Source organism: Coturnix japonica, chromosome 16 (assembly GCF_054131305.1).
Source record: "Coturnix japonica strain WE chromosome 16, WE-NBRP24, whole genome shotgun sequence".
Taxonomy (NCBI): domain Eukaryota; kingdom Metazoa; phylum Chordata; class Aves; order Galliformes; family Phasianidae; genus Coturnix; species Coturnix japonica.
This window is the reverse complement of record NC_140678.1, coordinates 3,790,657-3,816,319: the sequence shown is the minus strand read 5'-3', so window position 1 is coordinate 3,816,319 and position 25,663 is coordinate 3,790,657. Positions and strand designations below refer to the sequence as shown.

Sequence of the window (25,663 nt, the reverse complement as noted above, 5' to 3'; positions counted from 1 at the left end):
TTGCTTTGCCTTTGCACAGCTTTCAGCCAGGCTTTTAACGTCTTGTCTTCCCTTCTCCCATTTAACCAGGCGGTGGTGTGTTGTTAAGGAGCTGCAGAGCTGCTGCCGCATTGGCTGCAGATGACATCATTATTGATTACTGCTTTTATCCTGCTCCCTGGCGATGCTACTCCACCTGGCTCAGACCCGCGCCCGTTAATTTCATGAACCAATTAATCCGCAGTGTGTGCGTCTATGTGCGTGTGCATGTGTGCTGGGGGAGGCCTGGTACAACCACTACTGCCGAGTGTTTCTAATTAAACAAAATGTTAATCTTGCAGCACATTGTGCAGAATTCCTCTGAGTTTAATTAAAACAACTGCGACGAGAGGCGTGATCAGATTTGAGGATCAGATCGACAGAGGAAGCACCACCGAACATCACACGCTGCACTGATCCAAGAGCTCAGATTTCCTTCCTGCCAGGAAAGTGAAACTGGCTTCATCCCCTAACAATTGGATTCCCTTTAATAATGCAATTACAGCCTCAACTCAATCCCCACAAGACATGCACACGCACGCCCTGCCACCTCCTCCTCAATCCCCAAACACCAGCCCAGACCTGTTACCAAGTAAATAAATAAGGAATGGTTCAGATTCTGAATTCTCTTTCTAAAAGCAGCCCAGACAACTGCAAGAACAAAAGAGGGAAGATTCAGGCTTGGAGGGCACACCTGGCTTGCTGCTGAATCCCAGGCTAGCTCATGCCAGCAAGTGTTGTCACACGCTGCACTTGCTGTCTTAACAGAGCTCATACCTGCTCTTAGGCTGAGAAGTGTAAAGATTTCCCTTGAGAAAAAGCTGATGAATTATCTCAAGGCCGCTGAACAAAGTAGGGTGAGAAGCAGCAAGGGAGGGAAGACTGAGGGAGGCACGGAGACGACAGCACTTCAGCATTCATTTGTATTAAATCCTATTGGAGGCCGTGCTCTGTGCTGGGAGCTGCACGCGTGCACTGATGCACACACGGTCCTACAGACGGAGCAAAGGGCACCAACTGCAGCAAAAGGAGACGATGGCACTTGCTGTCTCGTCGCTCTAGAAGGTGTCAGCTTTGTGTTTAGACAGTCAGTAGTGCTAGAAATGAAGATGATGAAGGAAGATAAAGCAGGTGTTGCTGTGCTCTTTTTCCTGCAGGGTGTGCAGTTATTTAATAATTTAGAAGAGGAGGAGGGTGTGAGTGTGTACGGATGAGCTGTGTATTGAATGCAGAACGCTACAGTGAGGATGTTGCTGAAGAAAGGAGGCACTTTCTTGCTTTTCTCTGGAGATACACAGCCCAGCTCACGGATACCAGCTGGTCTCTTATCAGTCCACAACCCTCACTTCAAGGGTGAAGAGCCAAGAGCACAGAGATGAAGCAGCTCAAATGACACTAATTTTAAGCAGAACCAGGATCAGAATCCACTACCTGTGAAGCTTAGTCCTGTTTTCTTCATCAACTTTATGAATGTTACAAATATCCCCATCCCCAACACGCATCCCTGCATTATGCACCTTGTAAACTTACACCCAGTTCCTTCCAGCAGGATGCACACATATCTAACCGGTATCATACAGCCAAAGAGAGTTTTAATACACGCCAGGAGTCTCAACAAGATGCTCTGCTTGTTGATTCCATGCATTCTGATCTGACAGTTTTGCTATGAAGATAACTAAACAGGCTTACAGACACCCAGATACGTGAGCTGGCCCCACAACAGTGCAGGTAATACTCGGCCTTCCCTACCACTATTGCGCTCCTATGCACACTCCACTGAATTAAAATTGGCCTGACGTTGTTCATAAACCACAAAACTAATCTGCTTTCTGCTTGGCAAGATCTTCAGGTCGTTACAGGAACAGCCAAGCGAGACCAGTTTGAAGTGCATCTGCCAAGACCTTCTCAAGTGGGCAGGTAACACCTCCGAGGCAGCTCCTCCTCAGCACACACACCCATAGGGCTCAGTGCTTTCTGCAGAGCATCCAGAGCTCATCTGTATTTGTTGACCTAAAGCCAACCATTACAAAATGCAACCAAACAGCACAAGTTTTGCTAGAACATTCTACGTGCCCACACCAGATGTCCTCTTTGAGTAGGAAATGTGTGATGGAAATTTCAGGCCAGGACTGCTGGAGAAACAAACGCTGCATTAAAAAAACAACAGGGAATCACTAAAAAAAGTCTGAATGTCCGTACCCAGCAGCCCGACCCACACACTGGTAATAACTGGCACAGACCTTGCGTGCCTAACAGCCACCCTCCTCAATTTTCTGGAGTGCAGCAATCCTCGGGAAAAGATGGCATCAGCCAGCATGCAGCGAGCTGTCAGCACAGCAGACCTTGCTCCATTACACTTAACTGGACCGAGCACTGTTTTTTATGGGATCAATGTACAATTCATGTTGCATTTACTAACAACTCACAAAGGGGAGCCTCCATGGAACTCTATCGGCTTCAATAAAGCAAAGAAGCAATCTCTGCCTGCCCCTGCTCCAAATGCAGTTCGCTGCCTACGTGCAGCACAGGCAATGCAGGCAGAAGGCTGCAGCCCGGTCACATGCAGGCAGGGGGAGGACAGGCCTTCATGGCAGGAGAATCGCTGCCATGGGCTGCTACAGAAGTGAAGATAAAACCTGTGGATAGGAAGCAGTAACAGTAATAATAAAAATTAAATTATCTACATCTTTCCTGGAGTGTGGAGCTTAGAGAAACATTACCAACCGAGAACCGGGGTGCCTGTGTCAACTAGCTTCCCTTCTGCCTAAGTTGTTATGAAAAATGACAGCAGCTGGAGTCAACAATAACCAGAAGACGGTTCCTTAAACCACTTTCTTTCTTTTTCATTGGGCTCTGCAGGAATCAAGTTTGCAGGCACTACTTCCAGCCTGTGGAAAGAATAGCAAACCTCCCCAGACCTATCGGAACTCAGATCCAAGAGACAGAACAGTAAGAACAAATGAGGCAATGGATCCGGAGTGAAGATATTCTGTGAGCTGAGTGGTGTCCATCACAAGATTTGCTTCTCAGCACTCCCGGAGGTTTCCTCTCCTGCAGCTTCCTGCTATTATGTGAATGCATATGGATTTCTATGATGGTCTGATCCAAGAATAGTCACACGGACAACCAAAGAAGGGTTTGCTCCCCATCCCTTCGGTAGCCGCATCTAGGAGGGAAGAATGTATTTTTTCTCTTCTGTTTGTGTGACTGACTGCTCCGGCACTAAGAAAATCCCATAACTGTTTGAACACGTGTATTCCATGAAGCTACACAAATGTATTTCAAACTGATTACAACAGCACAGCCAACAGGCTGCAGAATGAGTCCAAACCCCATCCTGCAGAGTTTGTAACAGCTGGGGCCCAGGTTTCCATACTCTGCAGCATGCCAAGATAACAGCTTCTGCAAATGACAGCTCACATTCATCTCCAAGCTGTGGAGCTGCCCCCATCTTTATGCCAAGCGTTCATTCTGAGAGTGAGAGAGGAGAGACAGAAAGGAGGAGGAGGCACTGCAAGGAAAGACAGAGAAAAGACAAGCAGGAGAGTGGGTGAACGTAGAAGGAGATTGAGAAAAGAGAGGAATAGATGCCAGCATGCTGACTTTGTCATTGCAGAGATTAGTGGATTTGTGCTTGGTCCTTTTAACCTTCCCATCACTTATAAATGAAGACAAAGAGGAGACAATCTGTGCTACGTGAAAGGTAGGGAAAGATGAAGGATGGAGTAACTCCAGCAGTGCAGGGAAGGGCAGAGTGTGCTGCAAAAACTGCCTCCCTGCTGCTCTTCAGCAACCTCTTAGACAAGACCCTACCCGCTTCTGTAGTCAGTTAGCAAAGCTAACAAAGTCCTGTTAGGCAAACAGAACAGCAGTTCTTGTGAAAGCACCGCAGCACAAGAGCAAAGAACACAGTAATAATGTTCTGGTGGGATCAGCAAAGTGCATAATTAGTCAGGCAGGAGATACAGCTCCTGTTCTGTCATCTGCCTCTCTAGCTGACATGTGTATGATGCTGATACCGGAAGGAAGAGCTGCAAAAAGACATGTACAAAGCAGTGCTGTCCCTAAGGGCCATCACTGAGCTCAAGGCATCATTTCCCATACACTGCAGCTTTCTTATAAGTGCCTGAAAAACGCAGTGAGAATTCAGAGGATTTGCGAGAGCAGGAGTTGGAGGACAACATTCCCTCTTGCTACTGATCACATTACATTCAAGGGGTAGAAACTTTGGTTATGATCACAGGGGCACCTCTCCCAAACCATCACAACTCCTTAGGAATAAATGAAAGGAAGGGTGAAGAGTCAGGCTGCCAGCTCCCAGACAGACCGCAGCTAAACATGCTCTGCTGTAAAGCACTGCTGCAGCCTCCCAGCAGAGACATCCCACCACGTACTGCCAGCAGAAGGTTAAATGCCACGCCAGGCAGAGGAGCAACACAAAGATTTCGGTGCTCCTACACAAATCTGTCAGGCATGCCTGGACCACGGGCTCACATCCTCAAAGGAAACCAGCAGCTTGCAAATGCAGAGCCTGCCAGGTGAACAGCAGAAGGGATATTCCCGCTACAAAGGGCTTTGCCATGTGCCCTTTATGTCTGATCTTTGTTTATTGCTCTGTGCTGGGAATCTGCACACAAATTTAGCACCACAGTGCCAGGGATATGCTCACTCTGTTCAAACAAAAGGACATCAGATGCTGTTGAAAACACCCAAGTTGCTGAAGAAAAGGCAGTATCTGGTGCTACTCATAAACCTGTGGAGGGAATATATATTGGAGGGAGGATCATGGGAATGTAGGATAATTCCTGACAGAACTCCTCCGTGGTCTGGCCTTTGTTTCTTACACAGCCATTTTATGACACTCAGGTAATAAAAGGAAACAGATCTGACAGGTCAAAACAAACCAAAAAAGGACTTTGTGCTCTGGCCATGCATTCTGTGACAGTCTTCTCCCTTGACACTGACACACAGCAGGTAGAAATGTTCTTTACCTCGGAGGACAGTCAGCTTGGCATGGACGGTGACTTCCCCATGAGGGTTTTGAGCAACACACTCATAAATGTTCTCGTCCCGGGGAGTCCGGAGCGGCTGGATCCTCAAAACAGCACCTGCACTTTCATCAAATTCAATTGTCTGGGGAATAAAAGGAAAGAAACACATTCACATAGGAAGCATCCTTGTCTTGCAACTAGAAGGTTAATTTCTGCTTCTAAAGGAGGCACCAACACATATACAAACAAACACACTTGGAAATACACATCAGCTGTCCTACAGTGCCTGGCATACAGCCAGCATGGCCAGCTTCTCTCTGCTGACCTGAAGGAGCCAGGGAACTGTCACACCAACACCATCCCTGACTTCTGGCACACCAGAACTGCTATGTGTATCTCAGATGCTCTCACATGATGAGTCACGGAGATGGGAGTGTGTGGGGTGGGTTCAGAATACAACTGTGATGAAGCAGGGGGAAATGGGCTGAGAGAAACAGAACAAGAAAAAAGAATCTTTGCCTCATTCTTCCATCTGCGTAGGCAAATAACCTCACAAAGCTCTTCTGAGCACACAGCTGCCTGGCAGGACAGAGTCCCACAGCAAATTCCACAGGATGACCTCCAAGTTCTCATTACTCCGGTCATTTCTATCCAAATTATTTCTATCTAAGCAGTGCCAGCAACTGTATTGTTTACTTCAGGCTGCTCCAGAGTTAAAATAATGAGCCACGGATGAGTATGAAGGATGCAATTGTGGAGCCCAAGAAGTACCAGCTTATAGCAGGAGTTTCTTAGGGCAGGGAGATGGCAGCTTCATGTCATATCTGAGGGCAACACTAAACAACCAACCCACAAAACAAAAGAAAAAACATCAGTAACATTAAAAAAAACCATGAACAGTGCTGCTTTGGAACAATCTCAGTTGTTAACATGGCCAAGAGCTTGTACTTCACTCTTCCTGCTGTTAAAACTCCTCCTCTTCCAAATCTCCCTTCATTATCAGGCCTTAGAATGGCCACAGAGGAGCACTAGCTGCTTTCTGTCAGTCCCTTTCTACATACACAATGACTGGAAGGAGGCCTCTTACCTCAAACCTCTGAGAGTTCACTTTCTTCCCTTTCTTGTTCCAGGTGACTCGTGGCTTCGGGTCTCCAGTTGCTTGGCATACAAAAGATGCCACCCCTCCTGACACACCAATTTGGTCCACAGGTTTTTTAATGAACACAGGGGGACCTTTTAAAATAAATAAAAACAAGAAAAAAAAAATAAAATCATAATTGGCACAAGTACAGACAAACTCCAGTAAACAATGTCTGTAATTAATAGTAGCATTATCGCTGCTGTTCTCTTATGATCCCAGTTGAAATCCATCCTCTGGGCCTTCTGGGAATGAGCAGTCTTTCCTTCCATTTTGCATATGAAGAACGTACATCACAAGCTGATTAATGGCCTGATCCCACAATGAGATTTCAGTGGGATGAGTTGCAAAGCCTCTCTTACTTCTCAAAAGTGGACTTTTAAGCCACGCTGTGCAGTAAAGTTGCCCTGTGAAGCCCATCTAAGGGTCATCAGAAGAAGCCGAGCTGAAAAGAGCTCCTAAAAACACCAAATTGTGCTCCCTAAGCTGAAAGCTCCTCAATGTCCTCTCATAACCACTGCCCAAAGGTGCAGCAAGGCCTGAGCCAACACACTCCAAACAGCCTGCAACAGCACTTCTGCAAGGAGCAGGGAGGATACTGGGACCGGGCTTCTGATCCAGGGAGGTGTCAGGGACCTTCAGGGAGCCCAGAAGTGTCAGTGCAGAGCCCATATTGCCTCTGTCTACGGGAAATCTCCCTTCCATATTCTAAGCTATTTCCCGGCACAGCTTTCTCTCATCTAGTTAGTTTACAATTTATTGGAATATTTCAATCACGAGGCCACAGCTGTGTTCAAATAAAATCACTCAGATCATAAAGTTGCCGTCTGTTATTCTTGAGAAAAGCAGGCCACGTGACTGTGAAAGCTGTGTATTTATATGTACATACTCACAAGAGTCTATAAAACAAGACATAAACAGCCTACCAAAGAGCTTACAAAGAGGGCAGGGAGAGCGGTCTGCATGGTCTTCCAGGGGCCGAAAGACAAAAGCAAGCATCCCCCCTTCCCTGCCTTGTGTGGCCAGGGGTATATAAATAAAAGCCACTGAGCGAGCTCATGTGATGCAATCAAGCATTTGTTTCCACGCTGGAGATAAATACAGTTTGCCGGAGCTGTTTATGTCCCATCGAATGCTGTGTACAAAGCATGGGATGTATAAATATCCAAATCTATATTTAGAGGTCAAAATATTCTTTGCAATGTTACTGCTAAAGGTTATCGAGTCCCACCGGAGGCATCGGCACTTGGGAATTTGTCTTCCACCCGAGGATGGCAAAACCAAACTCTGCTTCAGGCTGAATCTGCCTGAACCCAACTTCCTCCCTCCGTTCTGTGTTCAGAATCTGACGGGTCTGCAGAGGTCGGATCTGAAGGTACAGCCAAAGTCATCTAGGGCTTAAGAGCACTTTATTGACGTAAGCTCACTTCCTAAAATGAAAGCCCCTAACAATCTTTAATGTTATGTATACACTGATATGGGAGCAAGCAGCACAATCAGAGCACAAATAAGGACAAATAAAGGTCTATTTTTGTCCTGAAGAAAGTGGAAGTGCTCCAAATGGAGAACGAAGTGGAGTCAAAGCTCAGCATTCCTTGTGAGGAGCTCTGCTGACAGGTAACCAACCTGCCCTTCTGAGACCGCTGCGATGCTGCGCTGCCTACAACAAGCTTGTTCAGAGAGAGTGAGAAACAAAGGGAAAGAAACCAAACACAAATCCCTACCAAACCATCCGTTCGGTTTTGCTGCTCAGTTGGAAAATGACTGAAAATCAAAGCTGAGTTATTGTTTTTAAAGCTGCCCAAGTCTCTTAGCTCCAGACTTTGATTCTCGCCTCTCCCCCTGACAGATCACCCACTGTGCTCTCTCCACCTATGCCTCCTCGTCACTGCACCACTTGTCACTCCAGCCCACGCCAACAGAACAGCCCTCTCCACTCTGGAAAAGAGAAAGCCAGTGCTACCACAGGCAAGGTGGTGGTGATATAAAGCTGAAACAGATTCCTGCGTGCTGCGTAGGACTGCTACAGCTCTGCCATTCTGGGTCTGGCCTGCAGTAAAACATGCAGTCAGAATTCCTGCTTCTGCTCTGCAAGCAGCTCTGAAAGCCTCCTAAAGCAGGAGCAGGGTGTCTCTGCATCCCTGAGCGCTGCCAAAGGCAATGCCATGTAGGCAGCTGATGAGACCATCAGCCCAAGAAACTTTACAGCAAGGAGGGGACATCTCACCCTTTAAAGCTAAATGTCCCTCAGGAACTGCTGCCATGGTGAACCTCAGGTGGTGGATGAGGAGTGAGGGAGGGGGACAGTCCAGCTGCCATATGCCCACCTCAAACACCAGGATGGCAAAGGCAGAGAAAGGGATGGGAAAATGGAGATGCTCTGAGCACTGGGAGAGAGGCAGAAGCACAGAGAGGCAGAACATAACTGAGCCAACTGCTGGAGGGGGAGAAAAAAGGCACAGTCTGAACCTGCTGACCCTTCTCCCTGCTGCTCCTGCTGCCACTGGACTATGGAGGGACAAGGAGGCTGGGATGCCTTTAGCCCCAAGGACTACACCGTGGAGTAGAAGCAGCTTTCTCCACAGTCCTCCTCCAGTGCACTCCAACTGGAAGACACTGCCTGGAAGGCTGAAGTGAGAACTCACATCAGCTTGGCTGATACAGCAAAGCAGTGGCAATGGAGAGGGATGTGTAAAACCAGCACCAGCCCTGCAGGAAGGCCAGCCCTCAGTCAGCCCCCAGGACGGCAGGAGGGCACAGCAGGGAAATATTGACTTCCCTGGGTTTTTCTGTGACTAAATTGATTCTCAAAGCACTTCATGTCAGCTTGTCAGATCAATACTCAAACATCCTCCCAACCAGCCTGAGCTCAAATGCCCCTGGTGCTGGTTTGAGGAGTCGGGGGCTGATATGAGACAGCAAAACTCACCTCAGTGCTCATCACCCCCCTGCCACAGCCCCATACACTGCTGCTGGGAAACCACCCCAACAGCGGATGGCAAAGAAAGACAAAACACTCATTCTTTTGTCTGGCCCCAGCACACTGAGCAGCAAGAGCCGGGCTGAAAGGGTCCCTCACCCACAGCAGCACCAATCCATGGAGACAAAAGGAAGCCAGCTTCAGAACACGTATTTTAAAAGGTTTTGCTTCCATTTTCAGTGCCCCCAGTCCTGCACTGGTGGACACCCACACACCGGTCCCACTGACCCACGGCTGTACCCAACAATGCCAAGGAAAGAAGGCAAAAGCAAAAGCAAAGCCAGTCGGCCGTTTTCTTTTTGCTAGCTGGCTTATCACAGCCCTCTCCAGTGCACAAGGCCGTGCCGTTCTGCCCACCATTCTCAGTCAACCTGCAACAGCGTGATGCTGAGCTGCCCACCACGAAAGCACAGCTGCATCACCAAAGGATCTGGGGCACACTGGGCAGTGTCATCCTTTACCCTAGCTCAAAAATACTCAACAGATGAGAAAACATTATTTCTTTGTGCATATACATATTCAACATTATATACACACAAACATCTGTGCTTCTGCCTTTTACAAGGGTAAAAGATGAGGCCGTTGGGCCCCTCACAGTCAATGTCATTTATCTGTTAGCAAACCCCGATCTGCTCTCCCAGGCTCCAGATGATTCCTACAATCAGGATTCAGATCTCCTGCTCTGACGCACATTGGGCTGACCTTGGGCTCTCACCCCTCCAGCACCTCCGTCTGCCACCCGCCGTGCAGTGACAGCCCTCATTCCTCACACCTGCCTGCCTGCATCCAGACACTGTGAGCAATGTGGGGCAAAAGGAGGGTCTTGGCTCAGCACTCAGCACCATAGAAGGGCTTGCACACAGCTACAGCCTCCATATATCACAACACAAACAAAACAGCCAGGAAAATCCACTTGCAACAGAACCTGAAGACCTTCTCCCACACGTATTTCTTGGTGGGATAAGATAAAAAGCAAAAGCCAGACAAAAGCTTTGCAGTCTCCAAACAACCAGGTCATGTCAGCTGGCAGGAAGACATCTCACCCTTCTGACTTCTAGAGCAGCCAAACCAGCCCATGGTTCTTGGGATGAACTTCACGGTGCTCTCTCTGGCATGCACAGAGTTAAGCCCTCTTCTACCCCCACCTCTCCTTTGGTTTTGGGGCTGAAACTTTCTGCTGATGTAGTGAAACTCCATCTCCACTCTCCAGAACTGCTGACAGGTTCTCAACCCAAGGAGAAGAAGCACAAGGCGCTCCCCCAACCACAGCACCAGGACGGCACCGCTTTCATCTCCCCCCTTTTACAACCCACGTGTGATGTGGGCACGGCTCAGCACCGAGTGGCTGTTTGCTGGTTTAGGAAATGTTGACACACGTGTGCTGCTGAGCTCTGCCTGCATGCAGCAAATGCATGCCCTGCGCTCCAGGGATCAAGTGGGGAGCGCCGAGCAGCTGCGGACAGCCTGGGGGGGATGGCTGGAGAGCAGAGGAACAGCTTTGTCACACTGATGGAGCAAACAAGGGGAGCAGGAGGGAGAAAGAACAGCAAAGCCACAGACATGTTTGTGGGGGAAAGGAGAGAAGAGATAACAGGGAGAATGCAAGAGGAATGGAGCAAGATGGAGAGAAGGGAGGTGCTGAGAGCAAGGAAGTGAGGATTAGGCAGAGGAGACAAACCACCGAGCAGATGAAAACAGGAGAGAGCAGCCAAATTTCAGACAGATGGAGAGTGGGGAGCAAGAATGCGATGTTTGGAATGGGAACATCTAACAGCGACGGCACCAAAGAGCGGGGGAGCTGCTGAGGGGCAGGGAAGAGAAAGATGGCGACAGGATTTACATTTGTTATCGTGAGAAGAGCAAATGCTGCAAATGGGAGCAGGACAGACAGACACAGGCCGTGGTGAGGGTCTCTATGGGGAGACTGAAAACAGCTCGTGGGGAGGTCCTGCAGAGACTCCAGTCCCCTTGAAGCCTGAGCTTTTACTGACAGGTTCTGCTGCTTTTCTCTTTCTTCCCTCAGGGCCGTTTCTCGGTGCCTCACAAATAAAATTAAAATTAGGGTTTTCTGACAGAACAAACAAACAGGGAGTGAATTATATTCCATTTCCCTGTCAATAACTTCTCCCCAACCCAGTCGCCTTATCATCATAAAAAGTCCATTAAGCAGTAATTGGGAAGGCAGCAGAATGCGGGGCTGGTCTGTGACACAGAAGCACGCTCGCTCCCCAACTGGCCTTTTCTGGGAAGGCAGACAGGATAATTATAGGCTTCAGACAGAGACTTCCTCTTACTGTCAGCAGCTCCTGGCTCCCTTCAGGGAGATGGGACTGGCAAGGTTGGGGAATGGAGGGTAAAAAAAGATTGAGGATGTTTTTTTAGAAGTGAAATACTTCCACCTTGCTGCTCCCCTGGTGCTGATCCATCAAAGTCCTTCCTTAACTCAGAAAGTCTGGGCTGCACACAAGGCTTTCCCCCTGCCAGAAATGTGGCAATGTCACTTGAAAAGTTTCCCCTTCCCCTACCCTGTATACCCCACAGAGGACAGAGGACCCTGGATGGGATTTAAGATAAGCAGAAAAGAGGTGAAAAAGAGCAAGAACTCATTGCACACACAACTACACGAGCTGGCCAACACCCAATGCCCTCCCCTGCACTCCTGCCCATGTTTCCAGCTCCCTCCTCTCCCTGCAGCCGGGATGAGGCTGCAGACCCCTCACAGCTCACACCATGCCAAGCTGCTCTTGCCAGAAGCTTTACCATTTGGGGGGCTTGGCACATCCATACAGCCTTCAGGCTCCCATTTGCAATGCATTCAGATACAGACCTTTCAGAAGAGGAGGTACAAGCCTGCAGCAGAGGAGGCAGGATGAGTCGGAGGCTACAAAAATCTATTCCTAGTTCTGACACCCAAGGTGAGAAAAAACACATTATCTTGCTGGCTTGAGGGAAGGCAGAATCCTTCCTTCTGGTCTGTTTAAAATGCTGGTTTTAAGAAACGGGGCTGTGCCTTATCGCCTGGGAACAGCAGCTGGTACCAGGTCATCCCATGTCAGCAGGACTGCTTCACACTGCATCCACGTGCACGGAAAGGATTCTCTACCTGCTTCCTGCCCGCACTCAGCACAGGGCTGTTTCATTCTCCCTCCCCGGGAGGGCCAAAGGAGCAAGTGGGTGGCAGTGCAGATGGATCTTTGTAGCATCTCCATCCAAGACTCTTACTCACCCACTGGTACTGCAATGCAATGCCAGGAAGAAAGGAGCTCCTTGCAATCAGCAAGAGCTGGAGCAGACATGCAGCGCTGTCACAGACGATGGCAGCCCTGGGATCACTGCTGAGGGGCCAGGAAGCACCGGGGCACATGCAGCCTCAGCAATGTGGCAGGCCAGGGCCTTGGAGGTATGCAAGTGCTTTCAATCAGTTGTAACAACATCACATCCCACATTTGTCCACAAGTCCTATAACAAGGCATAATAACCCAGAGCTGAGCAAGAAACCCAAGAAGCTTTTTTGGCAACTTAATGAGAGCCCCTTGTCCATCAACATCATGACAGCAATCCCAGATTGTTTGCAATCAGAAGCTTAAGGTGGAGAGCTCTCCCTTGCCCTGCAATGCTGCTAGGACAGCTTCTCCAGCTCTGTCATTGGCATCAGCATCTCGGAGAAGCTCAACTCGCCCTCACCTCCAGCAGGCAGCCAGGAAGGCCTTGGCTGTCACGCAACTTCTGCTGTTCTGCTTGAATTACCAGAAAAGCCGGAGTCTATGGGGGATACCAGAACACGACAAACCACCTCCCATGGCACATGCCTGAAAGAAGAGAAAGCTAAATACACAAGGATCCCAAGTCCCTGGGGATCGTGCCAGCTTAATATAGCCCAGCAGAGGTCCTGATCTGCTGAAAAGTGACAGCAGCAATGGGAAAAGCACACTGCTGCAAGCTGCTGCATCTCATGGCCTTTCAGAAAGGAAGCGCAGTGCCAGAAGCCCCAAGGATATGAGCAGGGAGGTCAATTCTGATCCCTGATTTAGTGATACAACAAAGACCTTTGCAAAATGTAAACACAAGGAGAGGCCCCCAGCCTTGCACAGCCAGCCCAGAAGGGCTGACAAATGGTGCCCATCACGATCTGCTGCCTAATACAAGCTCTGGGGGATGAAGGCACACCAGATAAATACAGCATTGTCTGATAAAACTCTTTTCCTTGTGTAAATAAAAGCCATCTTACTTCCATTTCCTTTCCATAAACAGTTTATAGTTTCAACGTATTAGCTGCTGCTTTGGTAATATTTTGAAGCATGCACTTCACAGAGATTTAAGCCGTGTTTCTTTCTTTCAGGCAAGAAGGGAAGTCTCCTCACCTGCAGGAAAAGGGCAAGGCGCAATTCCTAGAGCACAGGATTAGGGAGATTTTCAAAAGCTTCTTGTATCATTCCCATCCAGCCTCTGGGAACTGACTTCAGCCCTATTTTCTATGAAACAAAGGGAAATTACGGGCACACAAGCTTGAAACACCTTATTCTATGCCTTAACAGCACATCGTGAGCTTGGATTGCTCCTGAGTATTGAGACTGGGATGTGAAGGGAGCTCAAGAATGGGAGATTCTGGAAACAAAACCCAATAAAGCCATGACTAGTGGGAGAAACACTTAAGAATCACAAACTTTGGCTCTTACCACGAGTTATTACAATTTCTGTCTCCCAACCACAAAACTCATCCTTCAGATTTGTACACATCAACACATGGGAAGAGAAAAGGGAGACTCCAACAACAGTGCTGAGAACCAACAACAGCTTATGGGTGCAGGGCTGGGACAAGTGAGCCAGAGAAACATGAGAGATGGACACGTGGAAAAGCTGCAACAAGGAAGCCTTAAAGCCTTCTTTCAATGGCAGTGATTGAGGAAGGGGAGCTTGCTTTCAGGACACCTTTCTGTTCACATTTGATTCCTGCCGCTCTTCTCAGGATACCCCACCTAATTTATGAATAAATCCACAAATCCTGTCGGAGGTGAGGGAGGAAGAGGACACAGTCAAACGAATTTGACTTTATTAATTAAAAAAAAACCACCAAGTTTCATCACCCCAACACTCTTCAGAGGTTGTGTGAGCGTGGAGGGGAGTTATGCTCATTAATTATGCAGAAAATGCAAAACTATCGTCCTCTGAATGAGTTTAAAATAAGGAGAAACCCTTTCAGGATGGGGAGAAATTACTCCCCAAGGCAGCTGAAATTTCTCTTGCAACTTCAAAGGCCAATAAATTATTCAAATAGCTCGCGCCACTCCATGCTCTCTCTCTTTCTCTCTCTCTTTCCCCTTCTCAATTTTATGCTCCTGACTCAATTAAGGGTTTGGAGGACTTGGGAGAAACTTTGTGGAATGCTGAACCAGTTGCAGCTCCTATTTCTTTCTTCCTTTTTTAAAGCTTTACTTTTCCTCTCGGCCTCAAAAGGATGCAGAAATTATTTTATGTATTCCAGATGAAACAAGCGTGGCGTTGGTTTAAACCCAGCTTGTAAGACAGCGCGGTGCTTTGTGCCTGCAGTCAGCGCGACAGGACACGCTGAAAATCCTCTGCACAATGGCACTATGGAAACAAGGTCAGTCCGTATTCCTTCACATCAGCTGCTTAAATCACTCACTGCGATATCCCCTTTCCAAGCTGTAGCAGTAGAAGTTCCAGCATTTATGTATAATGCTTTTTTTCTGGCAACCTACAGGTCTGGTTAAGCAGAGATCTGCTCCCCAGCCACTCCACTCTGCTGTGCCCTTGGATGGGGCAGGTGGTGGTTCTGCAACCATCCAGCACTGCTGAACCCCAAACCAACACTGAAACTGAGGACACAATAAAACCAATGGAAGCCCCTGCTTAAAAAAGAACACCCAGTCATGCAAAAGGAGGCAAGGAGGGTTGAGGAGGTGCAGCCACAGACTGAGGACGCTCCTTACTCCTTCAGCTCCTCCACATGCAGCAGACAGCATAAAATCTGACTGCTTTCATGAACTTTAACATCCTCCAGAATTAAAGGAACTGCAGGAGCACCACAGCTTTGCAAGGTGGGCACTGGGACCAATTATGCTGCAAGAGAACATCTCTGACTGGAGGGGGGGGAGTGGCACGAAGTAAATAAAACTGTTCTTTGGAGACTGTCTTGCAGGCCAATTTGAGCCCAGATTCCATCCCACGCACACCAAAGAACGACATTCCTCTCGTTGGGTGTCCTTGAAAAGCACTCTGCTTTGCCTTCTAAGAATAATACTGGGCTTGCCAGGCCACAAAAAGCTGGGAATACCCTCACAGATCCCCTTCAGGGACACAGAAGACTCGCATCTAGTTGGCCTGGAACAGACATGAGCACACAGACCTCTCCAAACAGCCGACGTGACCCAGGAACCCAGTAAGACAGCAAAGTTGCCATCCTTCCTGGCAGCACATGTGGGAAGAGCCTGGGTGAAATGCACACCCAGGGAGGAAAGCCACAGAGAAACAGGGACTGCCTTCCTGGTGAGGTCTGGTGCAGATGAAAAGCCCTGGCTCTGGCACATATGGTGAAGACAGATGCTTTCTCCATCACCAACACCATGCAGATGACTTGTTTACAACAAACGGATGCTTTTTTGGCCTGCCTGAGCCATTCAATGAAGCTGAGTAGCAAGAACCCTTAGCTGGGAAAGATCCTTCACCAAGAGACACCCATGGCTGCGTCCCAAACACCCGTGGCTGCTCTGTCCCCAGGTGCACCTTGGCCGAGATTAATGTAATCAGTGTCTGCAGCATGGGGCACAGCTGGGACCCGGGAGGTGACATCCCCCTGCCTCCATGGAAGCTCTTTCAAAAGATGATTTATTTCCTGTCCTGGTCCCATAGGAACAAAAACTTCCCAATTTAAGTTACCTAAAAAAAAAAAAAAAGAAGAAGAAGAAAAAAATTACATCACTCGATCCAGGCAGGCAAGGTTTGATTTAATCAGGCACTTAAACAAGGTGACACAGAAGCTTAATTCAGTGTCCTTGAATGGGATGACAACTAGTCCAGAACCCTGAGCAACCGCAGGCTGGATCGCAGCTGGCAGGCGGAGAAGGCAGCAAAGGGAAGGACACAAGGAGTCCCCTCACCTACAAAGGAACACAAGCAGTGAGTGGGTCCAGGACAGGGAAGTGGGGTCACTGCATCCCAGGAGGGCAAAACTCAGACCCCACTTCTGCAGGAACGATGCTCATTGTCCCACATGCACCAATGTTAGAGGGCCATTATGCAGCAACTGCCCAGCTCCATCGTGGGGTTACACCATCTCGAATGCAAACGCTGCCACAAGTGCTTGTGGGGCCAGCTCAGTTTCACCACATTGTGACACCTCCCACCTCCATGGGCAGCACTGCTGCTTCATCATCAGGCAGGCATACGCTTAGAGGTGGAGCAGCTCTCACACAAAGCAGAGGAACATTATCTTCCTGCTGTTGTCATCTCAGCATGTCCATCAAGCCCTAAGACAGAACCTCCTCGATTTTTACAGCCATCTGACATTGACAGCTGCTATCCTGGACAACAACAGACAAAGCCAGGCCTTCCAGAACCCAGGAGAGACAACACAGAGGAATCACCCCTGTGAGGAAGGAGAGCCGAACACTAAACACAGCTCTGCACCTCTCCTTGTTGCTCCCAATACACGGCGCAGCTCAAACTGGGTTGTGTGGGCTCCTCTCCATCCCTCCGCACGTGTTCTCTGTCCTCGTGTTCTCTGTCCCCACTACAGCCCCACGTGCAGAGCAGCCCCTGCTGCCATCTGCTGCCAGCTGCACACTGCAGCCCCCACGCACGCGCCCGGCGTGAATTACTGCACTCTCCAAATTAACGATGGAACAAGGGCAATTAAAAGGGAAGAAAGTCAGGGGAATGCACCATAAAAGAGGCTTTATTCTTTTATTTTGTCAATTGCAATCTAGCTTTAATTATTTATGGTAATACTAGCATGCTAGTAAGTGTTCTATAACATGATTTATAAAAGGAAGGAAACCTAAGTAATAAGTAACATTCGCTACTGCATCTGCTATTAAATCTTTGCTGGGGCGGAGAGCACACACACCAGCCCTGTGTATGCAAAGTACCAATTAGCAAAGCACTACTGTAAAACGCAAAGCTTTAATCAATGGGAAAAATCCACTTGAAAACAGCGAGCATGCTGATTTCAGTTATAAAAATTACCACGTTTCTATACAGTAAGTGGCTTTTTATCTGCCATGGAGGAGCACTTACAGGGAGCGTTTGTTCCTGCGGGTGGCACGGGGGTACCTGACTGCTGCCTGGCCGAAGCAGGGGAGCAGCCTGTCCTGCTGCAGCCAGCAAGGCTGGGCTGGTTCTGCCTGCACACCAAGTGAGATGCTGCACAGTGCCCACTGCTCACTGCAGGGACCTGAGAGTCGGGCAGGGTGCACGGCCAGGACATGGAGACACTCTGATTCTGTGTGTCTGTGTGTGTGAGCCAGAACTTCTCTGCTGCCTGGACCCACAGCCTGACCTCAGCTCTTTGGTTTTCTCTGAGCCCTCCAATGCACAGCCACATGAATCTGTAACAAAATGGTGACGTGCCCCATCCACAGAAGGCCCCTGGGGACAGCAATTCCCAGCTCTATGGCTGCCCTTGGCAGAATGGGAGAGACAATGAGAGCTTCTCAAGAACAGCATGCAAAAAGCAGTGTGCTGCTTTGGAGTTTTAATTTAAATAGCAGTTTCCTTTAAATAGAACATTCCAGCCACAGAAAGGTTTAAATCACTGACCGAGATCAATTAGCCCAGGAAGCAAGGGAAATATTTTAATGGCCCTTTGATTGCAGAGGCCACAGCTTCTCCAATGCTGTGCTGAAGAGCAGGCAAGTTCAAGTTCTCAGCTTTGCAGCGGGGTGCTGTGGGGTGCTGTAAGGAGCTGTGGGATGCTGTAAGGAGCTGTGGGGTGTTGCAGGACGCTGCAGTGTTACAGGCTGCTGTGAGATGCAGCGAGCTAGTGGGTGCAATGGGAACTCAACTGCAATGGGGACACAGCCTGGCACCTCCCAGCACTGCCCCACGGGCTGTGTGACCCCAGCAGCCCCTCAGCATGAACTGGAGCAGGAAATGGGGTCAGCATCGTGGCAAGTGCGATGAATGGATGCTGGCCAAGGGATTAAGCAAGAGGCAGCGTGACAGAGCCCAGGGCCATCTGATGGGAGAGGCCATTGTCAGAACAGTGACAGCTCCTCACGCAGCCTCCACGGTTGTGACAGACAAAGCTGTTTGCTGTTTATATGCCTCAGCAGGGAGCAGGGCAGACGAACTGGGATGCTGCTGCCCGGCTTGGCACAGAACCCAACAGCCCCTCTAAACCTCATTGCTCAGAATCCAACGACACTGCAGAACTACAGAGAGAAGCCTGGCTGCTACCAGCAAGGTGACAGAAAGCAGCAGGGCCACAAACTGGTGCTGGATCAGCATCAGTCCTTCCTGAGGGTGCATTTCCACCAAAGATGCCCAGAGCAGCCAGGCAGCACGAGGCATCAGCAAAACTCACCCTGCAGAGGATGGGGGCAGAAGATCTTCATTCTTTCCTGGGAAAACTCGGACTCTGAGGGCACACAGCAATGGTCTGGAGAAGCCCTGACTCTGCAGAGTGCCCACTTCCAGCAGTGAGAACACAGGGCTTGGAGCACATTTAGGAAGGAAATGACCCCGGTTCTCACAGGAGTTCAGACAGCACAACAGATGAATTGGGGCTGTGCTCATATTAAGAGGCACTTGCACACACATGAACTTTCCATCTGCGCCCGCATAGCTGCATTGCTTGCTTTGAAAGCAGAGGACAAAGCCATTTGTCCAGGAATGTCACAGCAAACAGCAGCAGGACTGAGACCTGCAGCCCTGACACAGAGTGTTCACCTGAACACCCAGCTGGGACCCCAGACAAATGCTGTCACTCTCAGCAGGATCCCTGCTGCCCCACAGCGCACTGTGCCCGGTGCTGAGCACAGGCAGCCCCAGATAAAGTCTTGTGGTCAGATGTAAGAACGGCAGCAGTGCTGTCTCAGGTGCAGAATGACGCAAAGCTACACACCAGCAAAGTGGCCTTATGTCAAACTTACCTGAGTCTGGCTCACCTCCCAGCCATATAAAACAGAACAAAAGGAAATACTACCTTTTTGCACATGTACCTTTCTCTCCAAACAAAATCCCTGACTAAATTAATGATGAGCACATCCCCACTCGCCTACTGTAAGGAAGAGAGAAAGCACTGCTCACAAAAATTTCCCAGCAACAAAAGGTCGAGGATCCCACTCAATCCCCAGTGACCGTGTCGTCTTAATAACCCCTGATAACCAAGTGATTACGTTAAAAGCTGTCAAGGGCTCTGCTGACCAGAGCAGCCCTCTCACCAGCTTCAAGCAGCTTTGCTGGGGAGGAAAAAAAAGCCATAATTCAATCAGCTTGGAAGAGTCTATTCCCCACTGATCCCGAGCGATCAGCCTTCATGTCGACATTACATTCCAGCTGCTGAAGATTTTCTTTTTTTTCCTTCCCCTTTTCATTTTATCAAGCAAGAACTGAAAAGCAGCAAAGCTAAAAACTGTGTTAGAAGGGAACTGGTTCACCCAGGAGAAGGAGAAACGTAATGCTCTTTCTATGGATGCATTTTTGAATCCAGCCCTGGTGAGTAATTTGACAGTGGTCACTGGTGTCTGAAGGATGCCTGGAGGACCATGGGCTGCACTGGGTGGCAATGGTTGGAGGAAGGGTCCAGGCAGAGCTGCAGGCCATTCCCTCCCCTTCTCCCTGGCTGTTGGGCAGTCTCAGGATCAGCCCCATACCCAAAGCAGCTGCCAGGGCCTGGCTGCCCCGTGAGGTCCCAGGAACAACAAGGAATAACCAGTGCAAAGACAAAGATGCTGGAAAATTTTCAGACGTTGTCAAGTCCAAAGCACTTCCATAGTGCTAAAACGCCGGGGCAATGTCTGCTGGCTCCAAGCCCCACAGTCAGCTCTGCTGCCATCAACCACAGGAGGTGAACTACGGGTGAAGGAAAGGAGTGAGATCATGGCAGCCACTTACTTTCAGCTACGCAACCGATCAGCAGCACGGAGAGGAGGCTCACGAGGGAGAGCAGCGCAGGCATCCCAGGGCTGGGAAGGATCCTCATCCTCTGCGTTGGCCTTCAGCCCCCACCCACAGCTCCGCTCACAGCACTCACAGCGCACGCCCAGCGGCGTCAGCACCTGCAGGGGAGGAAGAGGAGAGAGCTCAGGGAGAGGAGCAGGGAGGAGAGCAGGGATGATGAGGGGCATGTGAGGAGGCCAGGCCTCGAGGGAAGCAGGGTGAGGAAATGCTGCCTCACTCCCCCAGTAGCACACATTGCTCCGGAGCTGGGGGTCCCACTGATTCTGGTGGAGCAAAAGGCTCAGAAGCAAAAGGCCTCTGAAGACACAAGGGGAGATTCTGTGCTGCCCAATTCTGCTCTGGACGGGGCACAGCTCGGCTGCATGGCGCTGGCACAGCGTCCCCACTGCGACAGAAGGCTCATTGCCATGGAGACAGCTCCCACTCCTAGCGAAGCCACCCGCTTACAGCCTTGTCCGGATCCCTTTCCAAAGCTGGAATGGCATCAAGGAGGCAGCTCTTAGTGGTGCTCCCTGTCCCGTGTGCCAACCCTTCGTGCTTTGCCCCAGAAGGGCTGAAAACATGAGGTGAGGGCCAATGAAAGCCGCAGCCGCTCCGCAGTTAGCACAGAGCTCAGCAATGGGCTGCGCTCCCACATCTGTGCCAAACCCTTCTGGCTCTCCATTACCCCAATTAAACATCAAACCCGGGGTTTGTCACCTTTTGGAGGAAAGCCAGGTAGGAGAGATTGTACAGTGATCAAATGCTTTGAAAGGACTAAGGGGACAGCAAGGCTGCTGTAGCTTTCTGATGCACTTCAGGGCATGAAACCATCAGGACAGGCAGCGCGAAGGGGCATTTTAATCTTTTTCGGTCCCATTAACTCTTCAAGGCTGAACTGTAAAGTACTAAAAGAAAAACGAGGATAAACAAGAAGACCCCATATGTACCCAGTCCTAAAGAGCGACTTTGCAGACAGCAGCTTTGGGTTTGCCCTTTGAGGATTACAAAGACTCTGCTGTGCACTCTGTGCTGGTTTGGAGCCATCGTGCCTCAGTGCTGCCTTGTGAAAACACAGCAGAAATATTCATACTCTACAGAAAGAGAAAAAATCTGGATTATACCACTGGGAACCTCTTCACATGTTTGTTCCAGAGATGATCTGAGAAACAAGCAGAGGCTGCAGCCAGAACTAAGGAGGGTTCACAGGGTCCCAGGGTGCAGAATGACATGCTGGGGTTCCTTTAGTGGCTGTCAGAGGCAAGCACAGACCAGGAACATTGCAAACAGGTGCGACAGCAACTGTTAATTAAACTGGGGATGCAGTATGAATGCCAGCACAACCAGAGCAAACTGCTGTCTGCCTGTTGGCTCTCTCCCTGTTCCCTGCTCAGTCACAGCTCCCAGCTCCCATCGGCAAGGCTGCAGTGGGCAGCAATAGGAGCACACACCTCATCGCAGCCCTCAGAGTTCTCTCTGTTTCAAAAACATGAGGCCAGCCCAGTCAGCTCTGCAGAAATTGTGTCCTTTATCAAACCAAAGCCCAGCCCATCCCTCCCTGCCCATCACATCCCAGCACATGCCACCAAACATCTCCCTGATCCCCATCCATTCTCTGCATGTAACATCGGTGACGTTCACAGCTCAGAGCAGATGCAGTGCTGCGCTGCCTCCAGCACAGTGCCCCAAACCCCCAATGATGGAGCTGAACATCAGCACATCATGGAGACTTTCCCTGAGCCCACAGCTCCCATTCCTGCATTCTGCATGGCTTTTCATGCCACATAATGGTCTCCGATAGAAAAGGTCTGGTTAAAGGGATATGGCAACAGCTCCAAGATTAGAGAAGGAGATGCCAGAGGGTGACACTTCCACTCCGGTGCTAATGTGCTTCCTGAGCCCTTGATGGAGACAGAAAGAGCTGGCAGAGATATTAGGACACGTCAACCTCAATCCAGCAACTCATCCTTCAGAGCAGGTACAGCACCGGCTGTCCCCTCAGCCGCGGGATTTTCGGGACAGAGGATGAGTGCCCACCCCGCTGCCCTGCAGGGACCGAGGGGCTGGAATGGGAATTTGCTCTTGCTTTCTTCACAGCACCCTGACAATAGGAAGGATGGAAACAGACTCATTTACTGCACGACTCTCCTACAACGCAGAACACAGAACGTTTGGAATCCCAGCTGCCATGCAAACAGGCCTCTTCTGCCCTCCAGGCGGTGCTGAATTTGAACAGGAATTACTCTGATGAATGCTCACATCACCGCGGGTTCATGAACCATTCTCTCCCCTCCTTGGCCGGCGCTCAGCTCACCTCATCTGCGCTCTCTGAAGGTCGGACTGCTGCCCCGGCCATTCAGTGCTCCATAGAACAAAGCACAGCTGCACTCTCCTGCCCATTCCTGCCCAGGGACTGCAGCCTCGCACGGAATTCTCTGGCACAGAATCTCCCATAATAGGAGCAAGTCACCTAACAGACTTCAATCCTTGCTAAAGAATGCAATTAAAGGAAGCCATGGCCCCCACCAGGGTCAGATTCATGTTAGATACGGTCACATTTCAGGAATAAGATTAATTCTTACAGCAAAGAGCTCCTGTAAGACATCCATTCTCGTGCGCTGCCTGAGCTCCAGCCTTAAGCATGCTGATTTGTGCATGCTGCGAGCGCTGCACACAGGGCCTTGAAAAGTACTGCTAAAATAACCCAATAGAGACCTGTTTGCAGGAAGCATCTTCCTGAGGCTCCTCCAGCCGGTCCAGAGCAGGAGGTTCGCAGGGACCCAAGGGTGCTAGGCACAAAGAGGAGAACGCTCAGAAGCACCTGTGGCTCTTAAGAGCTTAAGTTCCATTGAGAGTCAAAGGGGCTTAACCTAAGCTGCTAAGATGCTTTTGAAGATCTTCCTCCCAGCAACTCCCATTTCAGGGGTGCTGGACAGGCCTTAAGCTACCTGAGGGATCCAAGGGGATGGAGGAAGCTTTACTTCGGGAGCAGCACTGCCTGGGACTGAGCCTGGGAACACTGCTTCAGCTGGGGGCACGGCTTGCAGCTCCGCAGCACTTCCCCACATTACTGCCCCTCAGCCCTCAAAGCAGGGACTGAAACATTTGCTGTGCACTTGAACCCCGTCCAGCAGGGAGGGAGGGCTGTGCCCTCATTGTGGGCTCATAGAATAAAGCAACTCGAAAACACAAGAATGCATTTGGGATTCTTTTGCTTCTGTTTGGCCTGCATGCAAAAAGGAGAAGGGCCATTTTAAATACATGCTCTGTGAAAAGCTCCACGCGGATGCAGCAGATGATGAAACATCTTCATTCGCAGTGGCTGCTGTGGGAGAATTACTGCCATTAACCACAGCCATCCAGAAAACACCTCGCAGCCCTGCTCAGGTCTCTGCCTTCCAGCAGCACCGCTTCATTTGCGCTGAGCATTAACACAGGTCAGTGGGTCACTCCATTTCCTCCTAGCAACCTTTTGAAAAAGAGAAGGAAAGAAAGACAGAGGAACACTGAGCCCAGCTGATGGCTCATTGTCACCTCCCCTGAGGACAGCAGAGGAACCCCTGCTTTTCTCTTGCTCCCCAGGCAATTCCAGCCCTGCAGGGACAGGGATGGTGGAGGCTGGAGCAGCTGGGACCGGCCTGGGACACGCTGTGCTCTGGGTGCTGGCAGCAAGGAGCTGCCACTGGGCACCATGTCCCCACGTCCACATAGTTCTGTCCAGCCAGCCTCGCCTCCTGGGGAAATAGAGCGTGAGGGATCTCCCCTGCAGCCAGCAGTGCTGGCCAGCACAATCCTAACAAACAGAGGGAGACTGTGGCCCTCGCAGCTCCCCACCAGCCATGCAGAAGAGAGGTGCTGCAGCTCTGCACCTTGCTCAGCCCCATGAGACACAGGGAAGCTGACCACCTCAATAGGGAAATCCTAATGCTCCGTAGCCCCAGCAGCCTGTTGAACCAGGCTCCGAAGCCCCAAAAGCAGCTCTGCTTCCAGGGCTCCTTCTCTGTGCTCAGAACAAATCCCCAGCCCGCTTCAAAACACAGGCCACAGCCTTGGCACACGCAATTAGAGCATCCAGAGCAGACCCTTCATGGCTAAGCATGACTGCTTATCATCGTGGAGCTGCTTAGATCTTAAAAACAATATTTACAAGAAAGAAGCAGAGTATTATCTTCCATGGGGAAACAAACACAGATGGAGAAAAAAGAGCTTTGATCAGGACTGTCTCAGTCCTCCGCACTGCTTTTCATCCACAGATCTCCCAGTGCTTTAATATGACAGCATTATCCCTTTTTACGATGTGGGAAACCAGAAGAAACTGCACACTAAGACAGCGCTGGGAGCGCGAAGCTACGGTGCCACTCAGTGCTTGGTGTGCACACACATAAAGACACAGCAGATACACACACACACACACACACACACACACACACACACACACACACACACACACATATTTCCTGGTCCATCTGTGCATGCACATGCCTGGTGCCATCCCAAGCAATGGGCACGGGGGGTGGTGTACAGGGGAGAGCTGCTGCTCCCTGCCTGCAGACACAGTGAGAGCGGAGCTGTGGGCACTGCAGGAGGAACAGGAAAACAGGCAAGAACTCGACAAAGAGTCCAAGAGCAGCCTGTCAACAGCAGAAATGCAACAGCTGTTCTGGTGTCTGAGACCAAGTGGGCAAGAGGAACTTTTCCACCCCAGGTCAGGTGGGCTGAGGCTCCACCTCCCTGGGAAAGAGAGAGAAAAGGGCTGAAAACATGAAAGGAAAGAAAAAATGAAAGCAGATTAATTAGGGACGTGGGGTATTTCCGTGGTACTCAGTGCCAGCTCAGGGCTCTGGAGCAGTGGAGGCTGTCAGCTGTGCTCTCACAAGAGCTCAATCTCCTCATCAGAGCCGGTGCTGATCCATCGCCTAGGTCTGTGCTCCCCGCAGGCCCTGGGGACACACGGGAAGTGTGAGGACACACAGTGCTGCTCCCAGGGCTGTCCTCGCCAGCCCATCTCTCCTGCATTGCTCCTGCACCGCTGCCGCGCCGAGTGCTCCAGTCCTGCACCAAACTACGCAGAGGGCTCAACTCCACAAGGATTTGCTTTTGAGTTTGCAAGACAGCGGATAAGTAAAACCCTTCCCCTGCTCAAACAGGTAACCTGCATCTCAGATCCACCAGCCAGGGGAGATTAAGGAAGGAGGAGAGAAAGAAAAAAGCCATCCACTGCTCACTGCTGTGATCTCACCTGAATTCAGGAGCTCAGCCCCGCAGCCCGGCCACAGTCTCAAGGTCAGCAGCGCAGCTTCCACACCCGTGCCTGATTTCCCCCTGATGTAAGTCTGCCTCTTGTACGGAGGGGAGCCTTTGGCTCTCGTCACATCCCTGCAGAAGGCTGAGCTCCAGTGGGTGCCTGCGGGAGTC

At 50.1% G+C, this 25,663-nt stretch overlaps 1 protein-coding gene across 12 annotated transcripts in view; it reads right to left on the bottom strand.

Annotated features, from left to right (window-relative positions):
- PTPRS (protein tyrosine phosphatase receptor type S) overlaps positions 1-25,663 on the bottom strand; it is a 106,300-nt gene that overhangs the window by 66,999 nt on the left and 13,638 nt on the right. For 11 of the 12 annotated variants that reach the window (XM_085517358.1, XM_085517355.1, XM_085517359.1 and 8 more), the window contains exons 1-3: positions 20,204-20,354; positions 6,097-6,242; positions 5,010-5,151 (exon numbers count right to left, since the gene is read on the bottom strand). In XM_085517358.1, coding sequence (XP_085373484.1) covers positions 5,010-5,151; positions 6,097-6,242; positions 20,204-20,291 — 376 coding nt within the window. In that variant the 5' untranslated portion in view covers positions 20,292-20,354. Of the gene's footprint in view, positions 1-5,009; positions 5,152-6,096; positions 6,243-20,203; positions 20,368-25,663 lie in introns of those variants that run through there. The other variant, XM_085517354.1, reaches the window with a different exon arrangement.